Genomic DNA, 22998 nt, shown 5'->3' on the forward strand with positions numbered 1-22998 from the left:
TGCCATGGAAGTCTAAATGGCAGTTAAAGTCAGAACTATGAATTCATAAGGGGGGAAGAAAAGGATGGCTTATTCAAATTAGTCAGTAGGGTAGAATATTTGTGTTACTGCTGTACCAGGAGCTCTCTTCAGACTGCTACAGAGCTCACATTGTGTCTGTTCACTTCCTTTATGACTAATACTAGGTATGAAGCCTTGATGTAAATGTGTATTGTTTTATTAGTCATTTGAAATTAAAGTGAAGCAGAAATGGCTGAATGACTCAAACAGCTTGCATTTGAGTCATTTTTTTTTTTTTTTATTGTATTGCATTACCCTTTTAGAAAATAAAAAAATTAAAATAGCATATTTACATGAATCCCTCCTTTTAACCAAAGCTGACTTCACAATTTACTCAGAACAATTTAGTTCCTTTTTTATCTGGGTGACGGAGCACACACAGTGCTTTAATGTATAGGGCGGGTTCCTTAAAGTTTATTTTGGGTGGAATACACAGCTGCAAATGCTGCTTGACTAGTTAAGGGGAGCATTGTGTTGTTGCTCAAGTCATGAAAATAAGAAGTTCAAGAGACTGCAATGCTCAGCTGAAGATGTAAAATGTATATACTTTGTATCTATTATTCAGTTGCTCTAAAACTGTACTTGGTTTTTATTCATTAACTGGGTAACCAGTAAGATTAAACAAATATATATGTGGGTTGCATTTTCTAGTTTTCTTGCTTGAATTGTTGTCAGCAGGATAACTTATTGTAAAGCTACTAGGATGTCAGGCTGATTAATCATTTTAGTAGTAATATAATGGCCAACACCATGACATTATTTTTCTCCTTCTTTAGCCTAAAGTCAGATGACTCTTCTGTTTAAGTGGCTTAGTTAATGCATTGCATCAGATAGCAATTGTATGCAACATAAAGGTGATATTGGGGCATGTAGCAGGGGGAGATCTGTGCTGACTCTGCTGGCGTGCAGCAAGAAGAGAGCAGCAGTCGTCCAATAACTGCTTGTGAGTCATGGCAGTGACATGGGGAGGTGGGAAAGGGGCTGTGTAGACTTTCCCTCTCTCTGAATGGCTGGGAGGCGGGTCTTGAGGAGATTGTTAGCCCTATAAGATAACGCTCTACTGTTTTCTCAGGTCTGCCCTTTTAGACGCGCTGAGTGTGTGGAAGCGCTGGTCCAGGACCGAGAACCAGCCAGGAGAAAAGAAACCAGAGAAAGAAACCGATAATTCGAACGAGAGATAGTGACATTGGGAATCCTTGGGCAGACCCCCGACGTATTATGTATAGCAGGCTGAGGGAGCCGCTAGAGTAGATTGGTGATCTAGGTCATGCGGATAGCGACGACCGGGATAACGCTGCCAAGTTCAGCACCTTTTATTTGTAGTTTTATTACTATTTTAGTTCCCTTTTACCTTTCGTCTTCTGTTTTTGATTATTCTTTGGAGCACCTGTAAGTGCGTCTGCACTCGGCACTGTTTACCTTCTTTTGGTATTACCGTGGTTCTGTTTACCATAGTTGTACCGTAGTACCACAGGTATCATGGACAACAGCGCCCTCTGCGGGCTAAAAAGTAAAACGCCCCCTGAAAATAGAATTGTGCACCTGTGTGGTGTTTTCAAGTATACCTGTCTGTCTCCTGTGTCAGTGAATTACCCACCACCCTTCCACAGGCAAGACGTAATAAAACATAAAGTATCCCTGAAAGCAGCAACCCAGCATTGTTCAGAAGTATGTAAAAGGCTGGATTAGAACGGAAACCTTAAGGGTATCTGATACATTTAACTTGTGATAGCCCTAATGTTTTTTTTTTTGTTTGTTTGTTTGTTTTTTTTGTTGTTGTTTTTTACCATTGAAATTACAAATTCATTACAGACTGTTAAAGGTATAAAATACAGATGCCCCACCAAATTTCTAATTATACAGCTACTATGTTATGAACCAGGACTAAGAAGTGAGAGAGTTTTCAGTAAATCTACATAGTAATGACAATAATGTGTTGGAAAAACTGATTGTTAAATGTATCAGTTAAAAAGTCATAAAGTATATTTGTTCATTTATATATTTAGCCATTCCCCAATTTGCCCTCAATGATCTAATTAGGGAACGGCCACATTACACCTGTGTGTCCTGGCAGGGATTGAATTAATCCTATCCCTGCCACAGTTTGTGTACAAGCAACAATTCATAAAGCAGAAATTACAAAAATAGAATTCAAAAGCTTAGCTATGCACCACAAGATATGTGTCTCACAGAACAGCAACTTTAAAACTATGCAACATGTATGCATGTTTAAAATACCATGACACTGTTTCATAGAAGAACAATTTTCCAGATGTAAAAAGTTTCTAAGCCAATTGAAAATAACAACATGCCACAATCAGCTACCTTCCTTAGTAACTTGAATTACATGCTTACTGTTTTGAAACAGCATTTTGTTCAATTGGCCTGTCATTTTTAGATCTTAGTTTGTATTGCATTTTGTTAAGGTGTTGTATTTGCAATACATTTTGGGATGGCTTCTACTATGAAAGGTGCTGTGTACTGTAAGTCCTAAACTGTTGTTGTAATTTTACTGCAGAAAGGTACTGTAAAAATCTTACGCATTTAGTCAATCCCTTTGTAATCAAGCTCAGTTGCACGAGCTGTACCATCATTCAATTCCAGTTAGCTATTGTTATTGCTTTAAAGCCACAGAGACATTTAGAAGCCTTTACTCTAAAATACACAACTGTTTCAAAAGGAGAAAGGTGCCAGTTAAAGTTCAAAATTAGATATAAGCACATTAAGCCTTTAAATTATGATTTGGTCATTTATTTCTCATGTGCTAAATTGAAAGGGAATATGATATACTGTGCAAAACACATACAAATCAAGACATCATGTATTCATTGGCAGAATCAAAAATCTGTTTTTGTTTTTTTTTTTAAAGATGGATGTAGTGTACAACAATTTGTAATAATAGCTAACCATTTTTCCTTCTTTAGTTTAACATATGCATATAACATCAACATATTATTTTGGTACCATGTTGAAGAGAAGTTTGTTCCATGAACTTGTGCCCTGCTTATTACTATCAAGAGACAACATGTTTTCAGACTGCATCCTCATTTTAAGTTTCAATATACTGGTATTACACAAAATGAGTATATATAGACAAAGAAAGAGAGAGGAAGAGAGAATTCTTACCTTTCAAAGGATATCAAAATGTCTCTGACTTCCCATGAAAGCATAGTTTAAAAAACTAGCAACCAGCTCAACCAAGTCTGTTATCTCTGCACGCTGAGAAATGTTGATGCTGTATTTTTAATCCATCACCAGAAATTTGCTATGAAGTCAATGTGTTTATGACGCTATTAGCAAGACCTCCAACAGGGATGATAAATCAACCCATTCACGTGTCAGGAGTAATTTAGGTTGAAGACCCACTGATTTGTAAAACTGCCCATGTTTCAGTGCTGCTTATTTTGTTGCCTTACATAAAATATACAGCAGTGTTCCGCCATTTGAATGGGGAAAATGTTCAAAGTAAAAGCTATTTCTTTGGCTCCGGCTGCCAGCTATTACTCCAGTTTAATAGACTGTACAGGATTAGATCTTTCTGAGAAGCCAGCACACACCTAGATACTTCCAGCAGTGGTACTTAATTAGCCCTGTGATTACTATGAATACCCAAGGCTCTACTTCAATCTCAGGAACTCTTTTACAGCACCATAATTTCCAGTTAAAGTACCTTGACACTATTTAGATTAGAATATACATCCATTCTCCTTTAGCTTCTTTAATTAAGGTTAAGTGTGTTACATGCAATTTTACTTTAAAATAGTTTGTAACAGAACAACACATGTAATGTGTATTGGTTTATTTGTCATAAGGACCACTCAGGATTTTCATCATGATGCTATTTGCTTGGGAGATCATCAAGGAAATGTCTAAAATAGGTGATATTTCCATTAGGTAAAGTTGGAGGTTGGATCAGATATTGAACTATACCCCCATGTCTAATTTATGGATATTAATTATCCCATGACATTTAATTGTAAAGAAAAACTTGAAACTTCTCAAACTCATAATTAAGAACAAAGCATTGCTAAAAAGAAGATGCCTCATTTCAGTGGTTCTATCCCACATTACTATCTTTAAATGGACGTGTGCAATTCATCTGTACTCACTTTGGATCTGTGCTTTGACCATTTTTAAGGGGGGTGGGGGGTGGGGGGGCTCATTTGTGCTGTCAAGCATTTCTGATGATGCTGTTTTGATGTCAGTGTCTTTGTTTGTTGCTTAAACTTTCAAGACTCATCTCATCTCTTTGTTCATGAGGCACATTGTACAGAGTCCCTTCATCTACTTACAGCATTATTTTTAGGATGTGGTTTTATGCTGCCTGTTTTGTTGCCAGTTTGCAAGGTCACCCTTCAAAAACAAATCTGTAATCGCAATGGGTTTCTGTCTGGATATATTAAAGGATAATAATTATTTCAATGAAAAACAGGCTGCTTTCTTGTTTTCTTTGTTTGAGTCAGGATATTGGTTTTGGCATATATGAAGACCACAGTTTTCAGGAGAGCACATTATTGGCACACCTTATTTTAACATTTGTAGCATGTTTAGTTTTTTTTAAACACTTTTTAGTCTTTATTTTAATTAATTGTTTTAAGCTATACATTAAAAACAGAAACATTAAAGTGTAAAACAATGTAAATCCTAAAAGCAAACTTAATCTTTTTGCATAAGATTTATGTTTAATTCTTAAACATTTGTTTTACAGTGTGTCAGTGCTGACATGAAAGGAACAGAGATTAAATGGTTAAATCCCCAAAAAAACCTTCCACCTCACCTCTTTAGGAAATGAACATATGTGCTAAAATGGCATCTCTGTAAATATCTTCAATAATAGATGGACACTTCAATTAGGGCATGTATGGTGCTTTCACTCTCCAGTTGTAGAAGACTTTCTTAAAAAGGAGAGTTCACAGAACATTCACGTTACCTGGAAGCTGCTTTAAAGCTCTTCAAAGCAGTACTGATATTTTGAAAACAGCATTAGAATCCAGTCCATTACTTTCTACTGTTACTATACAAACAATTGAGATCAATGATTTGTATTAATGAAAAATCAAGAACTGAAAGTTTACTTTTTGAAAGAAATCATACTCAATTTGCTTTTTTCTTTGTTTTTGACTAAGCTACTGGCAAATTAAACTCAAATAAAAATTAAAGCCAGTGTACATTTTTAAGGTAGTACAAATGGTTTGCACATGGTGTTGCCTGCAGTTCCTTAAAAGATAAAGAATAGTCTAATAAGCACTAATAAAATGTTTCATCTTCTCTATTTTTAGCATCATCAAAGGTTTTAGAGATTGTTTTTTAATAAATATGTTGTAAAATATATGGGATTGCAAGCTATTTTAAATTAAAACAATACAAGTGAGATTTGTTGACAGCTTTTCACAGGATTCCTATAAAAACTCAATTTCATGACTGTGCAATATATATTATACAATAATAATAATAATAATAATAATAATAATAATAATAATAATAATAATAATAATAATAATAATAAAAAACAGAAAAACATGATCAGTCAATTTGAATATTTTATTATTGTGTAGAAAATGTATTAAAAAGGGCCTATACATGTGTTAAGAGTAATTCAAGCTATGCTTAACAATTTTTTTTCTTGTTATCCATGGAATCATGTCAATCTGTGTGTAACATACCACCCAGTTTGTGTCTTCCCTCACAGTATATTACTATAAACACCTTCGTGGCAGGCAATGATTCTTGTAATTATTAAAGAAAATGTAGAGCCAGAGCCATAGAGTTAAGTTATGCCTTTGATGATTCCCTGCAGTCTGAAAAAAGATTACAGTCACAGTCAACCAAAACAATAAAACACACAATGTTTAACATTCTAAACCACGTCCAAATCAGAAAATAGTTTAAACTGATTAAAACCACTGTCCAATGTTTCAAATGTTTTGTCATTTTAGCTGAAGTAACTGCATTCAAGAAATCTAGATAGATAGATATATACAGTATATAATTTAAATAAACTTCCAGGTTACACAGCAAAGGTCTAGTCCACTGGTACTCAACTCTGGCCCTCGAGATCTAATCCAGTCCAGGTTTTCACTCCAAGCAGGTTCTTATGTAGTTAATTGAAGCTGATAAGAGGCAATTAACAAATTTAGGACCTGGTTGGGATAAATATCAGGACTGGACTAGATCTCAAAAGGCCAGAGTTAGAATAGAATAGAACAAAATACTAAGAAATGTAACAGACCCACCTTACATACACATTCTTAACTTGCTATGGCTGGAGTTTGTGCTGCGTCTGCCCTTGCCAGGTCTCCTCAAGGCTTTAATATACCATAACCTTTGATAGGCAATCATAATAAATGAAACTGGTCTATAAACTTTCCCTCAGATATCAAGCATTGAGCCTTGTAGAACCCTTGCAAGTCTAAAAAAAAAAAAAAAAACGAATGTACGCACATCCGTACACAGTTTCTGTAATGTGAAAGTTAAGGTCACTGCAATTCTTGTTTCAGAAAGGCTGTGTGACTGCAATGTTTTAATATCCTGTAACTTGGTTGCCTCTTGACCTGGCCACTCCAAAAAAAAACTGTAATCTTAATAGGTTTTCTCGTAGATCATTACGGTAGCTCATGCTTTAGTAGGAAACCCCAGCAAATGGTAGAAACATCAGAAAAAGACCATGCTTATCTATTCATCTCAACAAAACTCTTCAAGGAATTATATATATAAAAGAAATTCAGTAGTACTCTTTCTTGTTTAGACCAATGAATTAGCCAAAGTTAGATTTTTCAAGGAGTCTATAACACTGCAATAATGACATGTGTGATCAATTAAAACAATTACGATACAGGTCAAAAAAGTACAACTTCTCTATGGCTTTGATCTCACTGAACATGACCTTTGTTTCCAAATTCAAAAGACTGGCACAAAGCGTTGTTGGTCCAGGAGAGTACAATTCACAAAAAGAGATATTGCAGTGCAAATTTGAAATGCTGGTGTTGCCATTGACCTTCTAGATTCTGACTCATTCTGAAATAAGAAAATGATCACTTTCTTATGCTAAACATATACACTAAACTTATTAAAATTAAAATGTTATTTAAAAAAAAAAAAAAAAAAGGTCATTTACCCTGTTAAGAAACATGTTTAATCTAGTTTGGCTTCAAAATCTAACCGAACTAAGTGAATTGGCATCAGAACTTGCTGTAGACCAGCAAGTAAGGTGTGCAAAGACATAGGACCACTAATGCTTTGCGCGGATAATAAAAACACAAAATCAACAAATAACCGCAGAAACATGAAGAATGAAAAATATTTTTTTTTTTTTTTTTTTTTTTTTTTTTTTTTAGTACAGTACAGTGTCACAATAGGTGATTCACAAGATTAAAGTAGGGTTAGGTCTCTCATGATACAGAAGTTATTAGATAGTTGGCAGCAAAGGAGACAAAATAGCTCATACTTGATCATGATTCCCCTCAAACAGTATTTAAAGATACATGTACTTTAACAGCTAACAGAAGGCAAGCCTATTTTAAAAGCAGAAGAGCCGCAGACTAGTATTCTAAAAAAGTACAATCCATTCCATGTTGACCCCCCACACTTCTGCAATTAACCAATAAGTATTTATGGCACTGGCTCTAGTTTCTAATATATAGAGGACTACTACTGTTCATTTACAGTTGGTGCAGCCAAGTGTGTTGTCAAAATCTTGTACCACAACTGCTGCTAATTTAAGTCAGGACAGTGATTGGTATATATAATTGTTTGTGGTTGATTCATTTAGAGGTCAACCAAATCCTTAGTCAACTTCAAACATGAATGATAACGGCCAGTGTGGTCAATAACCTAGTCAAGTTCCAGAGGCTGAAAGATTTGGCAATATCAGACACTCATGGAACAATCTAATGTACATTATTTATAACCACCACAGGAGTAACTGTAGCAGATCCAAGCTAAAAAACATTTAAGACAATTCTGTGTGCTTTGGGAAGGTGGCATAGTACAGCATCACCACACATCTATACATTTGTGCGTGGCTAACTGTACACTTGACAAGCATGGGTCTGTGTCTTTATTGTATTGTCCCTTAACATTTGCCATGGTAAATTTGCACATTCATTTTAAACATCCTCATGCTTCCTCCATGCTTACAGTATACTATGCATTTACTGCACTTTACCATTGTTTATACTGTACCATGCTGCTCTGTAATTTCAGTTGCTTGCCTATGCTTTACCATGCTTGCACAATGCATTTACTATGCTTTATTATGCTTTTACCATATCCATCTTTTGAAACGAATATTGTTAAGCCAGAAGAGCTTTATCTCTATGGGAGTTTCTGCCTCATATTTTTGGAAGGTTGATGAGGAACTTTGGTGAGTCTAAATAACCACCCAACACCCTACTAGTGACACCCTTCAAGAGAAGCAAACACCACACAATAAAGACTTTAGGTGTGGAACGTTAATTTGCTATCTAAATGGCCTCAAAAAAACCATTCCTTACACCTGTAACAACATTCTGACTACTCTTACAATACACAGAACAGTGTCCATGAAGCATACGTTTGACAGCAAAGGCATACGATAGCCATGTATTTACTGACATGTTAATGCTATATGAATATGTTCCATCAAGTGAATAAAAGCTTATTTCAACTATGTAAGCAAAACAATAAACATCAACAACACAAAGTAATAAAATACAGTACAAGGAAATCTCCCATCCTTAAGATGTAGTTTATAATCATTAACCTTAAGTGATGGAAGTCCAAATATTTCAGTGTTAGGATACAGAAAGGTTATCGGTCCACATGGAATAAGAAGTGGGTTTTTCCTATTCACATTGGAGGGTTCCTCCTCATCCAAGAATAGAACAAGGGGAAGGGATAGAGTGCGAAGAAGTGGAGAAAGTGAATGTTGCATTGGTGAGCCAGAGTGCTTAGGGTATAAAGCATGAGCAGGCACTGTTTTGGGGGACAATGCTCTTGTTCTTCCCACAACTGGGAAATATAGAAACTAGAGAGACCAAAAACTGTGAAAATATACATACTTTTCCATATACATTAGGTACCAGTACCAAAGCCTAAGCTTTTGGTCATTTTTCATTGTCCTAAAAGCTAAAATGGCCAAATGAAGTTAGTGATAACAAGCAATGTGTTTGTTTTTCCTGTTATGTCCTATTTAATATTCATTAGCCAATTAAAATTCCCACAACCGACCTCATTTAATTTCTAATTTCACAATTGAGCAAATTTAGCTTCAAACCAATTCATTTTTACACTCATCTACTGTAATGCTGCATCAGCCAGCTGGTCCCTGGCTCTCTACCAAAACATTATTTTTTTTAAGATTCACGGCATTTTTAACACTGTTGTTTTTTCTTGTTTTCGATTGCAAATCTTTGGCTTCGTGCCAGTGGTCACCATGCAAATAAAAGTATAAAAAATAAATTTAAAACAGAAGAGAACATTTGAAAGGGGAAATGAACCTTTGTTTTTAACCAACCCCAGAGTGGAACATCTCAAGTCTTCCAAATCCAGTTGTGAGGGGGCAGTGCTCTATAATTATTGTTTGTATATGATCTACTTGAAAACCTCACTTAAAAATTGTAACTGGTCCAAGATATGAAAACAAAACAAATATCAGAAGGGTCACAAGCCAAACTACCCTTACTACAACTAGGGCTATTTCTTATACTTCAAACATTGATGCTACTGTAGATTGGTTGCTGTAATAATGTAGTATTCACTTAGTATTATTGTTATTTTGTACAATGCATTGATGGTTTAATCAATCACAAAACATTAAAAACCAATTCAAATGCTGAGGACTTTTTTTTTTTATGAACATATTTAAAAATTATCAAGAAAAGAAAACATACAGTGCATAAAGCAATGTTAACAACTCTTTTTAGAAATTACTATGGTTTTAGGGGAGATATTATATTAACAGCCAACTCAGCCCCAATAACCACTATGTATCGCTGTGAGTAATACACATGTACTTGCTTTACAAGTCATCTATAGGCACCCTGATATATTGTGAAGACAGGCACAAAATAAAACAACTGATGTCATTAAAAACTTGGTTCAGTTCCCCTTATGTGCATGTGAGCCTTTCTGTACGACCATATGACGCTTTTATTTTCTTTCTTAACGCAGAACTACTTTCCTTTTTCCCCTGCTTAAAAATAAGTAGAGCTAAGGGGTTTGCAGTGATTATAGCTTTGTGGACCTCCTTCTTTTCCCATTGATATTGCGATAGTTGTATGGCCGCATCTTCATCTCAATGAAGGGAATGGAGAACTCATGGCCTTTCCAGTGATACCAGTTTATTCCCTGTAAAAAATCAATAAATTTAAAAAAAAGTTGGGTTAGAATTTGTTTTTAAATGTAAATACCACACAGGCAGCTTGCGACTGTACTTAGATAAAAGAAAACTGGTGTAATGAATATACAATATAGCAGGAGAACACACCTAGGCTTTTTTTTTAGTGCAAGTGTTCTGTATATTTATTAAAGAAAATGTCAGTAGAAAGTAGAATACAGGTTAAGGTCTAAAGTCATCATAAATGTATATCTAAAATGTAACAACATCAAATATTCTTCACACTTTAGAATATATTTGTAGATTAAGCACATGCTCATAATGTAATGGCACTGTTCTAATTAGGTTGAGTGCATTTAATAAAGCTGTCAGTCTGTTTTATTTTCAACAAACATTCAGTCAATTTAAAAGGAAATGATATACAAAATCTAATTATGCACGCACAGATGCATAGAGAACACAGCTGGATCCAAACAAAACTTACAAGGAAAAGGGAAAGATTCTTTCCTGCAATTGCTTAAGCCCTATATGTTCATTTCATACTCTGTGCCTGCCAATTGCCTAGAGCAACTGGCAAGCATAGCCTTTTCAGGTTTGGATACAATCTTAAACCTAACACCTCCATGCAACATCTTTGTTCTTTTATGTAAAAACAGTTCCTGCAGCTTTGATATTCAAGTGAAAACAAAGTCCACTGTTTCATTTGCTGGCTTCATACTCTACATACCATAACTACATACCAAAAAAGTACTTCCTTTTATTTAAAAAAAAACCCAAAACCTCTGTGACATGTTTGTTTCACATCCTGCATCTTTAAATATATGACTACCTTCCTGAAATATGTTTTCTATTTTTCAAGTACAATTTGACCTCACAAAGAAGTAGAGCCATGGGAGACTGTTGAGACGATAGGAGCCACCATCTGCTTCACCAGCACAGAGCAATGGGAGCTGGTCTCTTGTACTTAAAATATCACACTTATGGGGCTATTGTTGAGATTTCTGACGATAATATATATATATATATATAATATATATAGAACCCGTATATATATATATATATATATATATATATATAGAATAAGCAATAAGACTTAATTTGAACAGAGGCAGGGTATGACCAGTCTTAGATTATTCTCAATACAAAAAACCCAACCAGTGTGTTTTAATGCTAAATTAAAGAGTATAGGGTAGTGCCAGACTGCAGTACAGCCCTGGGCAGGCACGGTTCTTTCTCTTCTTTTCTCTGCAGTGAAACAAGAAACTGGGACAGTTGGTCATCCTAGGGCATTATAGCAATGCAAGTCATCAGCAAAGGAATAAGCAGAGCGCAAAATTAATTTCTATTAGAGCAATAACATCTGCAACTGCTGGTGACATGTGAGGCTCAGGTACAGATGTGGGACAGGCAGAAACAAACAAACACATTTCTAAGTCTATTTCCACATCAAACTCCAGATCTGATTTCTACTCACCTGACTGTGTCTAGACTCTCCATATTTGCCGTTCAGGTTGGCTCGGTGGCAGTTCTTGTACCACCATGCTCCCTTGTATGACAAGGCACAGTTTGTGACAGCAATGTCATTGTCTCTGTCCTTGGTGGAGAAAGGGCGACCCTGGTGGTAGGTCAGTGAGTCCCCTATGGGCAGAAAAGAAGCACACATCTTATTGACAGGTGGCATTTAATATGCCTCTGTATACCCACAGATAAACTACAAATATGATCTGGAAGATGTGATAAAACACTGTAAAATTACAGCAAGCCAATATTATACACATTTCAAAATATAGCTCTGTACAAAGCTACTGTAGCAAGGTTCTCTAGAATATATTTACTGTATATACTGAAAACAAATTTTGAACTGTAGATCTCATTATCTCTATTTTAATTTAACTGCTAACATGTCAAGAGAAAATGAGAGGTTTCAAAACGTCCTCCAGGTTGTACATGCGTATCTACTTATACACAACATTTCTATATTAGGCTATCCATTTTTAATTTGCATCGCCACATAGATTAACCAGTAAATCCCTCGCTTCTAGCTTCCAAATCTCCACCATCTTCATTTTCCCAGGAGAAGAAATCATGTTGGTGCATTCAGTTAAAATGCACAGAGTGAGCTGAGCTATCCAGTTCCTTCTCTGGACAAGAATCCAGCCTTTAAGAACACTGTTGCTCACCTGCAGTTCCATTGTACTCCCCTATTCTGAGCTTGTAAAGATTCCGTGCATCTGCAATGAAAAATTTATCATAGCTGGCATACACCGACTCTTGTCCATCCTGCATATCAATACGAAGCTCGTAACGACCCTGAGAAGAAACCCTGTGAATATTGTCCAGCCCTTGAAAAAAAAAAATAAAAAAAAAATCAAATCACAGTTTGATTAAACCAGACGTTTTCTGGTTGATTCATTTCAATATCTGAAATGGAAATGGAAATGGGACACAATATGGCGTTATAGTCTCTCTCAATTAGTGGCTGTTTAGTAAAGGTACAGTGGGTGCACATACATCCCTGAAAACCCCAAATTGGGTTAGTAAGGTCCATCCATTTTTAAACACAAAAGTAATCGGAGTGATGTGTTGAAAATTATTCTTTGCACTTTGTAACTTGGCTGATTTGCAGAAGGAAACGTCACAATTACATTGTAATTACACATGAATCATTGATCATTACATTGCAGTTAACTATAAACTGTAAATAATACTGTGTAACCAAAGTTGCATGTTTTACTCTGTGTAGTAATAAGCAATGCCTTGATAATATTCAAAGCAATGTACATCCAGCCTGTTTAACCACATCCTTCTGTGCAGTCTGATTTCCTGTAACTTGTTTCTCAGGGGATTTCTTTGATAACACACTTGCAGCTTTTCCAATGCTTCATCAGTGCAAGTTCCATTTACCCTGTACAAATAAAGTTGTTTAAATACCTGTTTCTTATTTTATAATTTTCATAAAATGTAAATGAAATGCTATATACACAGAAAAATATAGTACAAAAATCAACATGGCCTAACTATGAATGAAGTGAATCTGTGAATTATTAAGTTATTGAAATAATGAGCACGGTATTTAATATGTTTACAATATTCTTTTCAGCGTATACCATTATATTCATTCATGACTTTAATAAAAAGAGGGTCTGCTGTGGCTCTGGTCAGACTCTCTCAGCCCAGTTCTTGCTGGAGTTAGATTGAACTTTGTGATCCCATTCTGGAGAACAGAAGCAGTATCGATTTCAAAGCAGCCTGAAGACATTTGAATCTGTGCTCGCTTGTGACAAACCATAAGAGCAGCCACAATGGTTTTTTTCCTCACTGCTCCAGTGTTGTGCATGTCTGGTCTTAGTAACATAGTAGGTTGCAGCTTGATTTTCTTTTCTTACCAAGCCAGAACTCATCCTCTATATTGCCAAAGCCAACTCTGTAATCACTCCACCTCCTAGAGAAATCTGTCAGACCATTTTGCCGCCTTTGGAATACCTGAAATGCAACAATTGGATATTATATATATATATATATATATATATATATATATATATATATATATATATATATATATATATATATATATATATATATATATAGTATATAGTATACCCCGTCATAGTATGAATGTCAGTAACTGTTGTCAGTAATGTGTGGTGTTCTCTTTGATTGGGTTTCAATAGGTACAACTCATAAATACCAGCTAGTCTGTCTTTAGCATCTTTAAGCTCTTTTCTAAATAATGTATTTAATAATTAATTTACCATAGTTTACCCTGGTTTGCCATGTTTATTAATATGCTTTGGCATACCTCGTTATTCTTTACAGTACATATCTATGTGTTAACATTATTTTCACTATGCTTTATTGCACTTTGCTATGCTTTTACTCTGATAAACTTTTCTAAAGGTATGTAGATTTGTCTGCAGTGTGCATGAAGGTTCCCTGCATTCTGATACTTACAATCCATCCCCCGCCATCTGTGGTCATATCGCAGTACACCTGCATTCCTTGGCTTGGGTCCCTGTTCACATAAATGGTGTAAACCCCACTTAGAGTCTCTCCGTTCAGGAGATGCTGGGCACAGTTCTGAGGGGTGGCAAACAGACGATTTCCTGGCAAGGCAAATAATGGAATTAATGTAATGGTACTTGAATACATTTAAAAAAGTGTAAATATCATCCATTTCCAACAGAGGTTCATGGTACAGAGATACTTATTTGACAATGCTATTGTATAGTTATCAGATAACGCAGCCTTGGCTGGATTTGCTTTGGAGACCTTAATAATGAACCAAACTGTGATAAGACTTTTGGAAAATTGTGGCAGGGTGACCCGCCCCTGTGTGTAGAGTGTGTTTTATGTTGTATGTAGTGTGTTAATGTTGCTGTATATATATATATATATATATATATATATATATATATATATATATATATATATATATATATATATATATATATATATATATAGGTGCACAGGATATAATGGGGCTGTGGAGCACGAGTGATTTAAAATATAAAGTTGCATTTAGGCACGAGGATTGCACAATCACTCCACGTGCAGATAAAATGCGTATTAATATGTGAGCAAAGGGAGTGCACAGATTAGTTCATTTTCTCTTATTTTGCAATTAACCCCGCAACAGCGCAATTCACATTTCCCCTTGAGGTATTATGTGGTCTGACGTCACCACTACAGCCAGCCTGTTCACAAAAATCATGGTAAAAATGAACAATGAATGTGCACGTATACAAGGGTACACTTTTCTAAGGGATTGTACAGAGGATACTGTAATACATTTAGTCATTGTGCATTTGTGCATACCAGTGGAGAAGACAGTGGAGACTATGGCACTGGTCTCTGCTCCCCGAGCACTCTGCAGCCTCACGGTGTAATCAGTAGTTTCAGAGAGACCCTCCAGCTGGATCCAAGTATCTTCAGCATCCAGGATCAACTCCTGTTTCAAAAGGGAGGCATGGAAATATTAAAGATTGTAGTTGAAAAGGAAGGACCCCCCCCCCACCCCCCCCACCTTTGAGTTATAAAGTGTGATCCCCATGCCTCCATCCTGGATAACGTATGGATAATCAAGGGAGTATCTGTGCTGAACCCAGGATTACTGTTTATTACACTATAAATATTGTAGATTATCCCTTCTAGTCACGTCATTAAATCAGAACAGTCAGGTTGTCTGGCTTTGACTTACAATAGAGCCTGGGATTGTTTGATTTGAATGTGGACTCTAACCCACAGCCTCCTATTCTATGGGTCAGAATAACAGACAAAAATTCAAAAGGCATAATAATAGGAGCATGCTATAGACCGCCAGATTCAGACGGTGAGCACAATAATCTGTTATACAATGACATTAGAAATGTGTGTAGCAAAGGAGAAGCCATACTAATGGGGGATTTCAACTTCCCCCAAATAAAATGGGAAAACCCGGTGGGTAGCGCGAAGGATGAAATAGAAATGGTGGAAATGACAAATGACTGCTTCCTAACACAATTTGTGAAGGCACCCACTAGAGGGGAGGCATGCCTTGATTTAGTCTTTTCAAATAACGAAGATAGAATAACTAAAACAGAGGTCAGAGAACCACTGGCAAACTCAGACCACAACATGGTCTCATTTGAAGTGTTTTTTAAATCCTCAAAAGTAAAGACTAAAGCTAAGGTTTACAATTTTAGAAAAGCAAACTATGAAGGCATGAAACAGAGACTAACAGAAGTAGATTGGAGTAAAATAGAGAAAACACCCACAGAAGAAGGATGGTTGTTCTTCAAAAACGTAGTACTAGAGGCGCAAAACAATTATATCCCTAAAGTAGACAAATCTAAATGTAAAACTAAATTGCCAAAATGGTTTAATAGATCAATTAAAAAAAATATTCAGCGAAAAAAGGCACTTTACAGAGCATTAAAAAAGGACCAAAAAGAAAGTACACAGAAAGAGTACACAGAACTGCAAACGCAAGTCAAAAAGGAAGTTAGAAAGGCCAAGAGAGAAATAGAAATGAACATTGCTAAGGGAGCTAAAACCAATTCCAAAATGTTTTTCCAATATTACAACAGCAAGAGAACATTCAAAGAGGAGATTAAATGTTTAAGAGATACAAATGGCAAAATCGTAGAGGAAGAAAAAAAAAAATAGCAAATATATTAAATGATTACTTTTCACAAGTTTTTACAAAGGAAGATACGGACAACATGCCCCACATGTCATCCAGTTCCTATCCAGTTTTAAATAACTTTAGCATAACTGAGGCAGAAGTGTTAAAGGGACTAGGAGCTCTTAAAATAAACAAATCCCCTGGGCCGGATGAGATCCTCCCAGTAGTACTCAAAGAAATGAAAGAAGTAATTTACAAACCGCTAACCAAGATCATGCAGCAGTCTCTTGACACAGGGGTGGTACCGACAGACTGGAAAATTGCAAACGTAATACCGATCCACAAAAAGGGAAACAAAACTGAACCAGGTAACTACAGACCAGTAAGCCTGACTTCTATTATATGCAAACTTATGGAAACTATAATAAGATCCAAAATGGAAAATTACCTATATGGTAACAGGGTACTGGGAGACAGTCAACATGGTTTTAGGAAAGGGAGATCGTGCCTAACTAACTTGCTTGATTTTTTTGAGGATGCAACATCGATAATGGATAATTGCAAAGCATATGACATGGTTTATTTAGATTTCCAGAAAGCTTTTGACAAAGTCCCGCACAAAAGATTAATTCTCAAACTGAACGCAGTTGGGATTCAAGGAAACACATGTACATGGATTAGGGAGTGGTTAACATGTAGAAAACAGAAAGTACTGATTAGAGGAAAAACCTCAGAATGGAGTGTGGTAACCAGCGGTGTACCACAGGGATCAGTATTAGGTCCTCTGCTATTCCTAATCTACATTAATGATTTAGATTCTGGTATAGTAAGCAAACTTGTTAAATTTGCAGACGACACAAAAGTAGGAGGAGTGGCAAACACTGTTGCAGCAGCAAAGGTCATTCAAAATGATCTAGACAAGATTCAGAACTGGGCAGACACATGGCAAATGACATTTAATAGAGAAAAGTGTAAGGTACTGCACGCAGGAAATAAAAATGTACATTATAAATATCATATGGGAGATATTGAAATTGGAGAAGGAATCTATGAAAAAGACCTTTTGTTGACTCAGAAATGTCTTCATCTAGACAATGTGGGGAAGCTATAAAAAAGGCTAACAAGATGCTCGGATACATTGTGAAAAGTGTTGAATTTAAATCAAGGGAAGTAATGTTAAAACTGTACAATGCACTTGTAAGACCTCATCTTGAATATTGTGTGCAGTTCTGGTCACCTCGCTATAAAAAAGATATTGCTGCTCTAGAAAGAGTGCAAAGAAGAGCGACCAGAATTATTCCGGGCTTAAAAGTCATGTCATATGCAGACAGGCTAAAAGAATTGAATCTGTTCAGTCTTGAACAAAGAAGACTACGTGGCGACCTAATTCAAGCATTCAAAATTCTAAAAGGTATTGACAGTGTCGACGCAAGGGACTTTTTCAGCCTGAAAAAAGAAACAAGGACCAGGGGTCACAAATGGAGTTTAGAAAAAGGGGCATTCAGAACAGAAAATAGGAGACACTTTTTTACACAGAGAATTGTGAGGGTCTGGAATCAACTCCCCAGTAATGTTGTTGAAGCTGACACCCTGGGATCCTTCAAGAAGCTGCTTGATGAGATTTTGGGATCAATAAGCTACTAACAACCAAACGAGCAAGATGGGCCGAATGGCCTCCTCTCGTTTGTAAACTTTCTTATGTTCTTATGTTCTTATGTTCTTAGCCTTTAAACAGCAAGACATTGGCATAAAGTATCGTCTCAGTGATCTTCTATCTGTAAGTCATGTAATTGCTTCATTTCATAAATAAATAACACATTTGTTCTTTAATTTTGGATATGTCCAGCTCAACCAACTAGCATGTTCAGTGATCTAAACTATGTGGGATTAAATACAATGATAGAAGACAGTAAAAGTGCAGAGTAGATAACATGACCACGAGCCATATGAAATATGAAAATAGGTATCAAATATTAAATGTTTCTAAAACCACCAGTCATTTAAATAATTCATCAAACTACTTTCAGTGAATGTGTACTGCATGTCTATGGTCTTTTCATGAGGGAGATAACTACTAAAAATAACCCAGAAAACCATTAGGAACTTGCATTATCCACTCAGCACATTAGAGTAACTGATCAACACGTTCTCATTTGATGAAAAGGGATTCTCTTAATGGTACTGTTATGTGTTAAAACCATTGAATACTTTCCTTATTTTATTGTGCCCCCTTGTGTCTTACACAAGAATAACATTACCATGTTCATTAATGGATAAATTACTATTTTAAACCCTTTTTAAAATATATATATATATATATATATATATATATATATATATATATATATATATATATATATATATATATATATATAACTATATATATAACTGCATTCCACAATTGGTATAATAAAAACTGTATTTATATACGGTACATACCAAACACACACAGTGTGCTGTTTAAAATAGCAAACAATTACCCATCAAAATAAAAAATATATATATCAAAATGATAGTTATGACTTTAAAATGTATTTTACGAGTTAGCCTTGTGATATTGCAGAGGTTACGGCCTAATGAGTAAGAAATCCAATATGTACTGTTAATTAAGCTATGGCACGTTAGATTTATACTATGCTACAAGTAATTAAGTGAGAGGGAGAAATGAGAGTTATGGAAATATTCAGTTTTAAAGGTCATAGACTTCATTACTCAAGAGTAGACTTCATTACTCAGAGTGTTCTGGTCCAGATTGCTTTATTCCCACATGCCTTTTCAGTAATACTGATACTAATTTAAAGAGAAATTCTGCAGATCGGACTTTTCAGCAGGACCTTACGAGGTGATATACTTTTCAAATAAAGTCAAACCTTAACCACCAGCCTACTACAACGAGGATTTTAAACAGTGAGGAAATCTACTACTGTAAACACTTGCCTTCCTGCTGCCATCCCCGGACTTGTATGTGAGCTTGTAGTTGTCGATATCTGTGATGGGTGGCTGCCAGGAGATGAGGGCACTCCTGTGGGTGATCTCGCTGGCTGTCAGGTTCTGAGGTGCATCCATAGCTGCAGAAAATAAAGGGTTCAGCTGTGTCAGTCACTCAGTCACACTGCCAGACAGAGACAGGACCAATCCATCTTCTGTCAGGTTTTCAGGAGAAGTCACTCACAGTTACTGATGACTTCTTAACATGCCAGTAACACACAGGAGGAATGAAAAAGAAGAGCAACTTATTCCTTTTAGTTTGCCTGATGAAACTCAGTGGACTCTTTACGTGTGCATGTTTGGTATATGGATACCCACAGTTTTTGGATTAGTATACTAACATACACAGCACCTTTTAAAAAATAAATACATATTTGTTTTTCTTTTTTTGTTGTTGTTTACAATATACTGCTTTTATCTGAATGACTTATTTGATAGCCTTTTAAATAATTTCTTACCTTCCACACTGCAGCTGTATATGGTTCAGCTTGTCAGTTGTTTAGATTTACAAGTTTAGTTTAAATTAAAGTTCTAATTCAGCTTACACACCTCCTTTTTCGTTCTGGCCATAGGGAGGATTTTTAATGATACCTCCCTTCCACTTTATTTACAGTTGCTGCACAATTTCATGAGCCAAAAATATGTATGCTTTGCTGATATTAAAGACTTGTATAATGTTAGTCCATTTTAAACAAAAAATAATTAATTTCTCAAACTGATCAAACTGAAAATATAAACTTCCTGAACCCATGCTACAGTGAAATGTAAGTTAGACAGCACTATAATGCAAGTGTCCATTATCAAATTAATACTTACTTGTTATAAAGTTGGCATTGATAGTGCCACTGGTGAGTGGTCCCTTAGTAGCATACATGGCGGCAGAATAGCTAGTGCTTGGTATGAGATTGGTAAGCTTGTACTCTTGACTGGTGCCATCTACCAGTATGGTATCAGCTGCTGTTAAAATGAAAACATGGATGGAAGTAAGAAATGTGTCCATATGAAACCCATCCTGTTTACATGTGCCTTGAATTGCACATAGAAAAACTTTAATCCCAAAACTTTAAAACAAATTGAAGCTTTCTATATCAAGCTAGTTTTGTTTACTATAATTACAAGGTAGAACCGACCAACAACTTTTACTATGCCTTCTGTATATTTGTTTCCAGTTTTTGTTAAGTTGTTCTACAGAGCTCGGTTCCTCCTACCCTGGTAATGTGTGAGAATCAGAACATAGTTGTCCACACTGGAGAGGGGCCGTTGCCACTGAAGAACAGCATCTGTCGCAGTGATGTTCATAGCAACCAATCCTAGAGGGCTGTCAATAACTGGAACAGAGGTGAGAGAATATCGACTGTGAAAAGAGAATTGACTCAATGCAAATACACACTGCATGGTTTTTAAAGTGGGCAAAAGAAGAAGTAGAGGTTTTTTTATTTTTATTTTTTAAACTGATTTATACCGCTGTCAGTGATATAGTGATTTAGTGACATATCAGATTTTTACAGTTTACTACAAAAGTTTTTAGAGATCGCAAAACCTTATTTTTAGCTTATTTCCTCAATTATCTCCTAGTTGGGACTGAGTTTTTTTTTATGATTAGGCATAACCAACTTGTTATTTATTTATGGGTCCTCTTATTTTTGCACCTTTTCAATGTGTACAGTAAGTTACATAGGATACAATGTATGGTAGCACTTTGCTGCTTAAAATGTGTTAGTTTGGAAACAATTGTCTTCAAAGTTTTTGCTCGTAATACACCCTGTGCCCTCAGGAACCATTGAAGCTTCCATAAACACTCCCCAGATGATTCGAGGACAGCTTCCAGGCAATGGGAAAAAGGGCACACTTCATTTGTATTTCCTCCTGCAAACCACAACCAATAAATTACTTTAACTTGTTACAGACATGACTTAATAACAAACCCTTCAGGAGCTTATTATAGAATACTAAATGGTCTCTGTTAAAGATGCCAGTTTTATGTGGTACGCTTATTCAGAAGGGCAAAAATAAATAAAACGCTGGGCTGGCTGTCATCCTCTGTTCTAAAGTCTTCTATCAGACAGTTGTATTTATGACATTGTACCTGTTTATTGTAGATTGTACAGTATGTCTGTGAACTGTTGTATTTATGGGTAAAGTAATAGAGCCAGCCATAGAGCACACATTGCACACTTTGAATAGAGAACTAATCATGGCCAACATTCATCAGGTCGAAAGCGTAAAAGTTTTGTTAACTTGCCTGAGGACAAACTAAAGTCATTTGCTATTGTGTATAAGTGTTTAGGCACTGGATGAGTGCACATAAGGTTACTACAAGAAGGTGATTTAAATACAGTTGTGGGTTAGGCAATATAGAATCTGCACAGCTTCACATGTAAATATAACCATCACCTTGAGCAACCATATGAATTCATGTATCAGTGTTTGCAGAGCACGATGCATAACTACATGGGCATAAGTGACTGCCTGTGGAGGACAGGAGGCTGAGAGTAATTTAGCCTACCCAACGCTCATTGCCAATGCTGCTAGACACTATAATACCAAAATATAAAATAACTGTATTTTCCTTGCTGTAAAATTGCTTTATGATACATTGGAGTAAAGGGGAAGTGAGGAATCTCTGTATAGACGGCACAGTGAGAGCTGCAGTATTTTCACAATTCAATGCATTTTTAATAAGAATCATTCTTCAACATGGAAAAATCATAATAGAATGTTTTTTTGTCAGTGAGTTATGAGTGGCTAATTACTGTATTTATAAGCAACAATCCCTGCGATTTACTTAGAGCATATGGTAAGTGTATAGTACAGTATAAGCAGGACAGTAGTATCGAAACTTTTATATGGGCTCTGAAATCGCCTTCTCGTATTGATGTGGCCTGACAGACCTAAGACTGAGATGTTTCCCCACTGGAATAGTATATATTCTGCACACTTTCAGATCAGTGGGCCTTAAAGCAACAATGAAGTAAGACAGAGGCAGTTCCATCCTAGATGTCTAAAGTCTAATAAACTAAGAGTGTGGAGGAGGCACTGGCATTTAACACTTTGGCAGGATATCTTGTGGGGGCCCTTAAGCAGAAAATGAGCTACACAGCCACACTCTCCATGTCATGAACCTGGGAATGAAACATTTAAAGTACAATTTTTTTTTTTCATAGTTTCTTTTTATCGAGTGTTTAATAGTTATCGATGATACAGTTAGTTTCACTGGAGGCTTTTCTAGATATCTCTACAACTTGTTTGGCGATCGAAAAAAGCAGGTCAATGATGATACATTATGTATTTTCAGAATTTTTTCATTCATTTTAGTAGTTGTTAGGTATTGAATGTCCAGCAGGGGGCAGTGGTCTATTATACTTATGGTTAGTTTTGAGTGCATTCCTTTGTGCTTTTGTTTGGTTAATTGGTTCAGTGGTTAAAGCAGAGATCTGAGATCCAAGATATGGTGGGATAAAATCCAAGCTTGGGAGAGGAAATACCTGGTCTCCACTGGTAAACAGAAATTCCACTACAGGTTCACTTGGAA

At 35.9% G+C, this 22998-nt stretch overlaps 1 protein-coding gene across 4 annotated transcripts in view; it reads right to left on the minus strand.

The window, feature by feature from the left end:
- Positions 1-9588: 9588 nt before the first annotated feature.
- tnr (tenascin R (restrictin, janusin)) overlaps positions 9589-22998 on the minus strand; it is a 111800-nt gene continuing 98390 nt past the window's right edge. For 3 of the 4 annotated variants that reach the window (XM_041270856.1, XM_041270857.1, XM_041270855.1), the window contains exons 16-24: positions 20675-20794; positions 20283-20426; positions 19416-19546; positions 15191-15323; positions 14327-14478; positions 13762-13858; positions 12556-12717; positions 11850-12013; positions 9589-10386 (exon numbers count right to left, since the gene is read on the minus strand). In XM_041270856.1, coding sequence (XP_041126790.1) covers positions 10267-10386; positions 11850-12013; positions 12556-12717; positions 13762-13858; positions 14327-14478; positions 15191-15323; positions 19416-19546; positions 20283-20426; positions 20675-20794 — 1223 coding nt within the window. In that variant the 3' untranslated portion in view covers positions 9589-10266. The remainder of the gene's footprint in view (positions 10387-11849; positions 12014-12555; positions 12718-13761; positions 13859-14326; positions 14479-15190; positions 15324-19415; positions 19547-20282; positions 20427-20674; positions 20795-22998) is intronic. The other variant, XM_041270858.1, reaches the window with a different exon arrangement.

The sequence above is a fragment of the Polyodon spathula genome, chromosome 14 (genome assembly GCF_017654505.1).
Source record: "Polyodon spathula isolate WHYD16114869_AA chromosome 14, ASM1765450v1, whole genome shotgun sequence".
NCBI classification, from domain to species: domain Eukaryota; kingdom Metazoa; phylum Chordata; class Actinopteri; order Acipenseriformes; family Polyodontidae; genus Polyodon; species Polyodon spathula.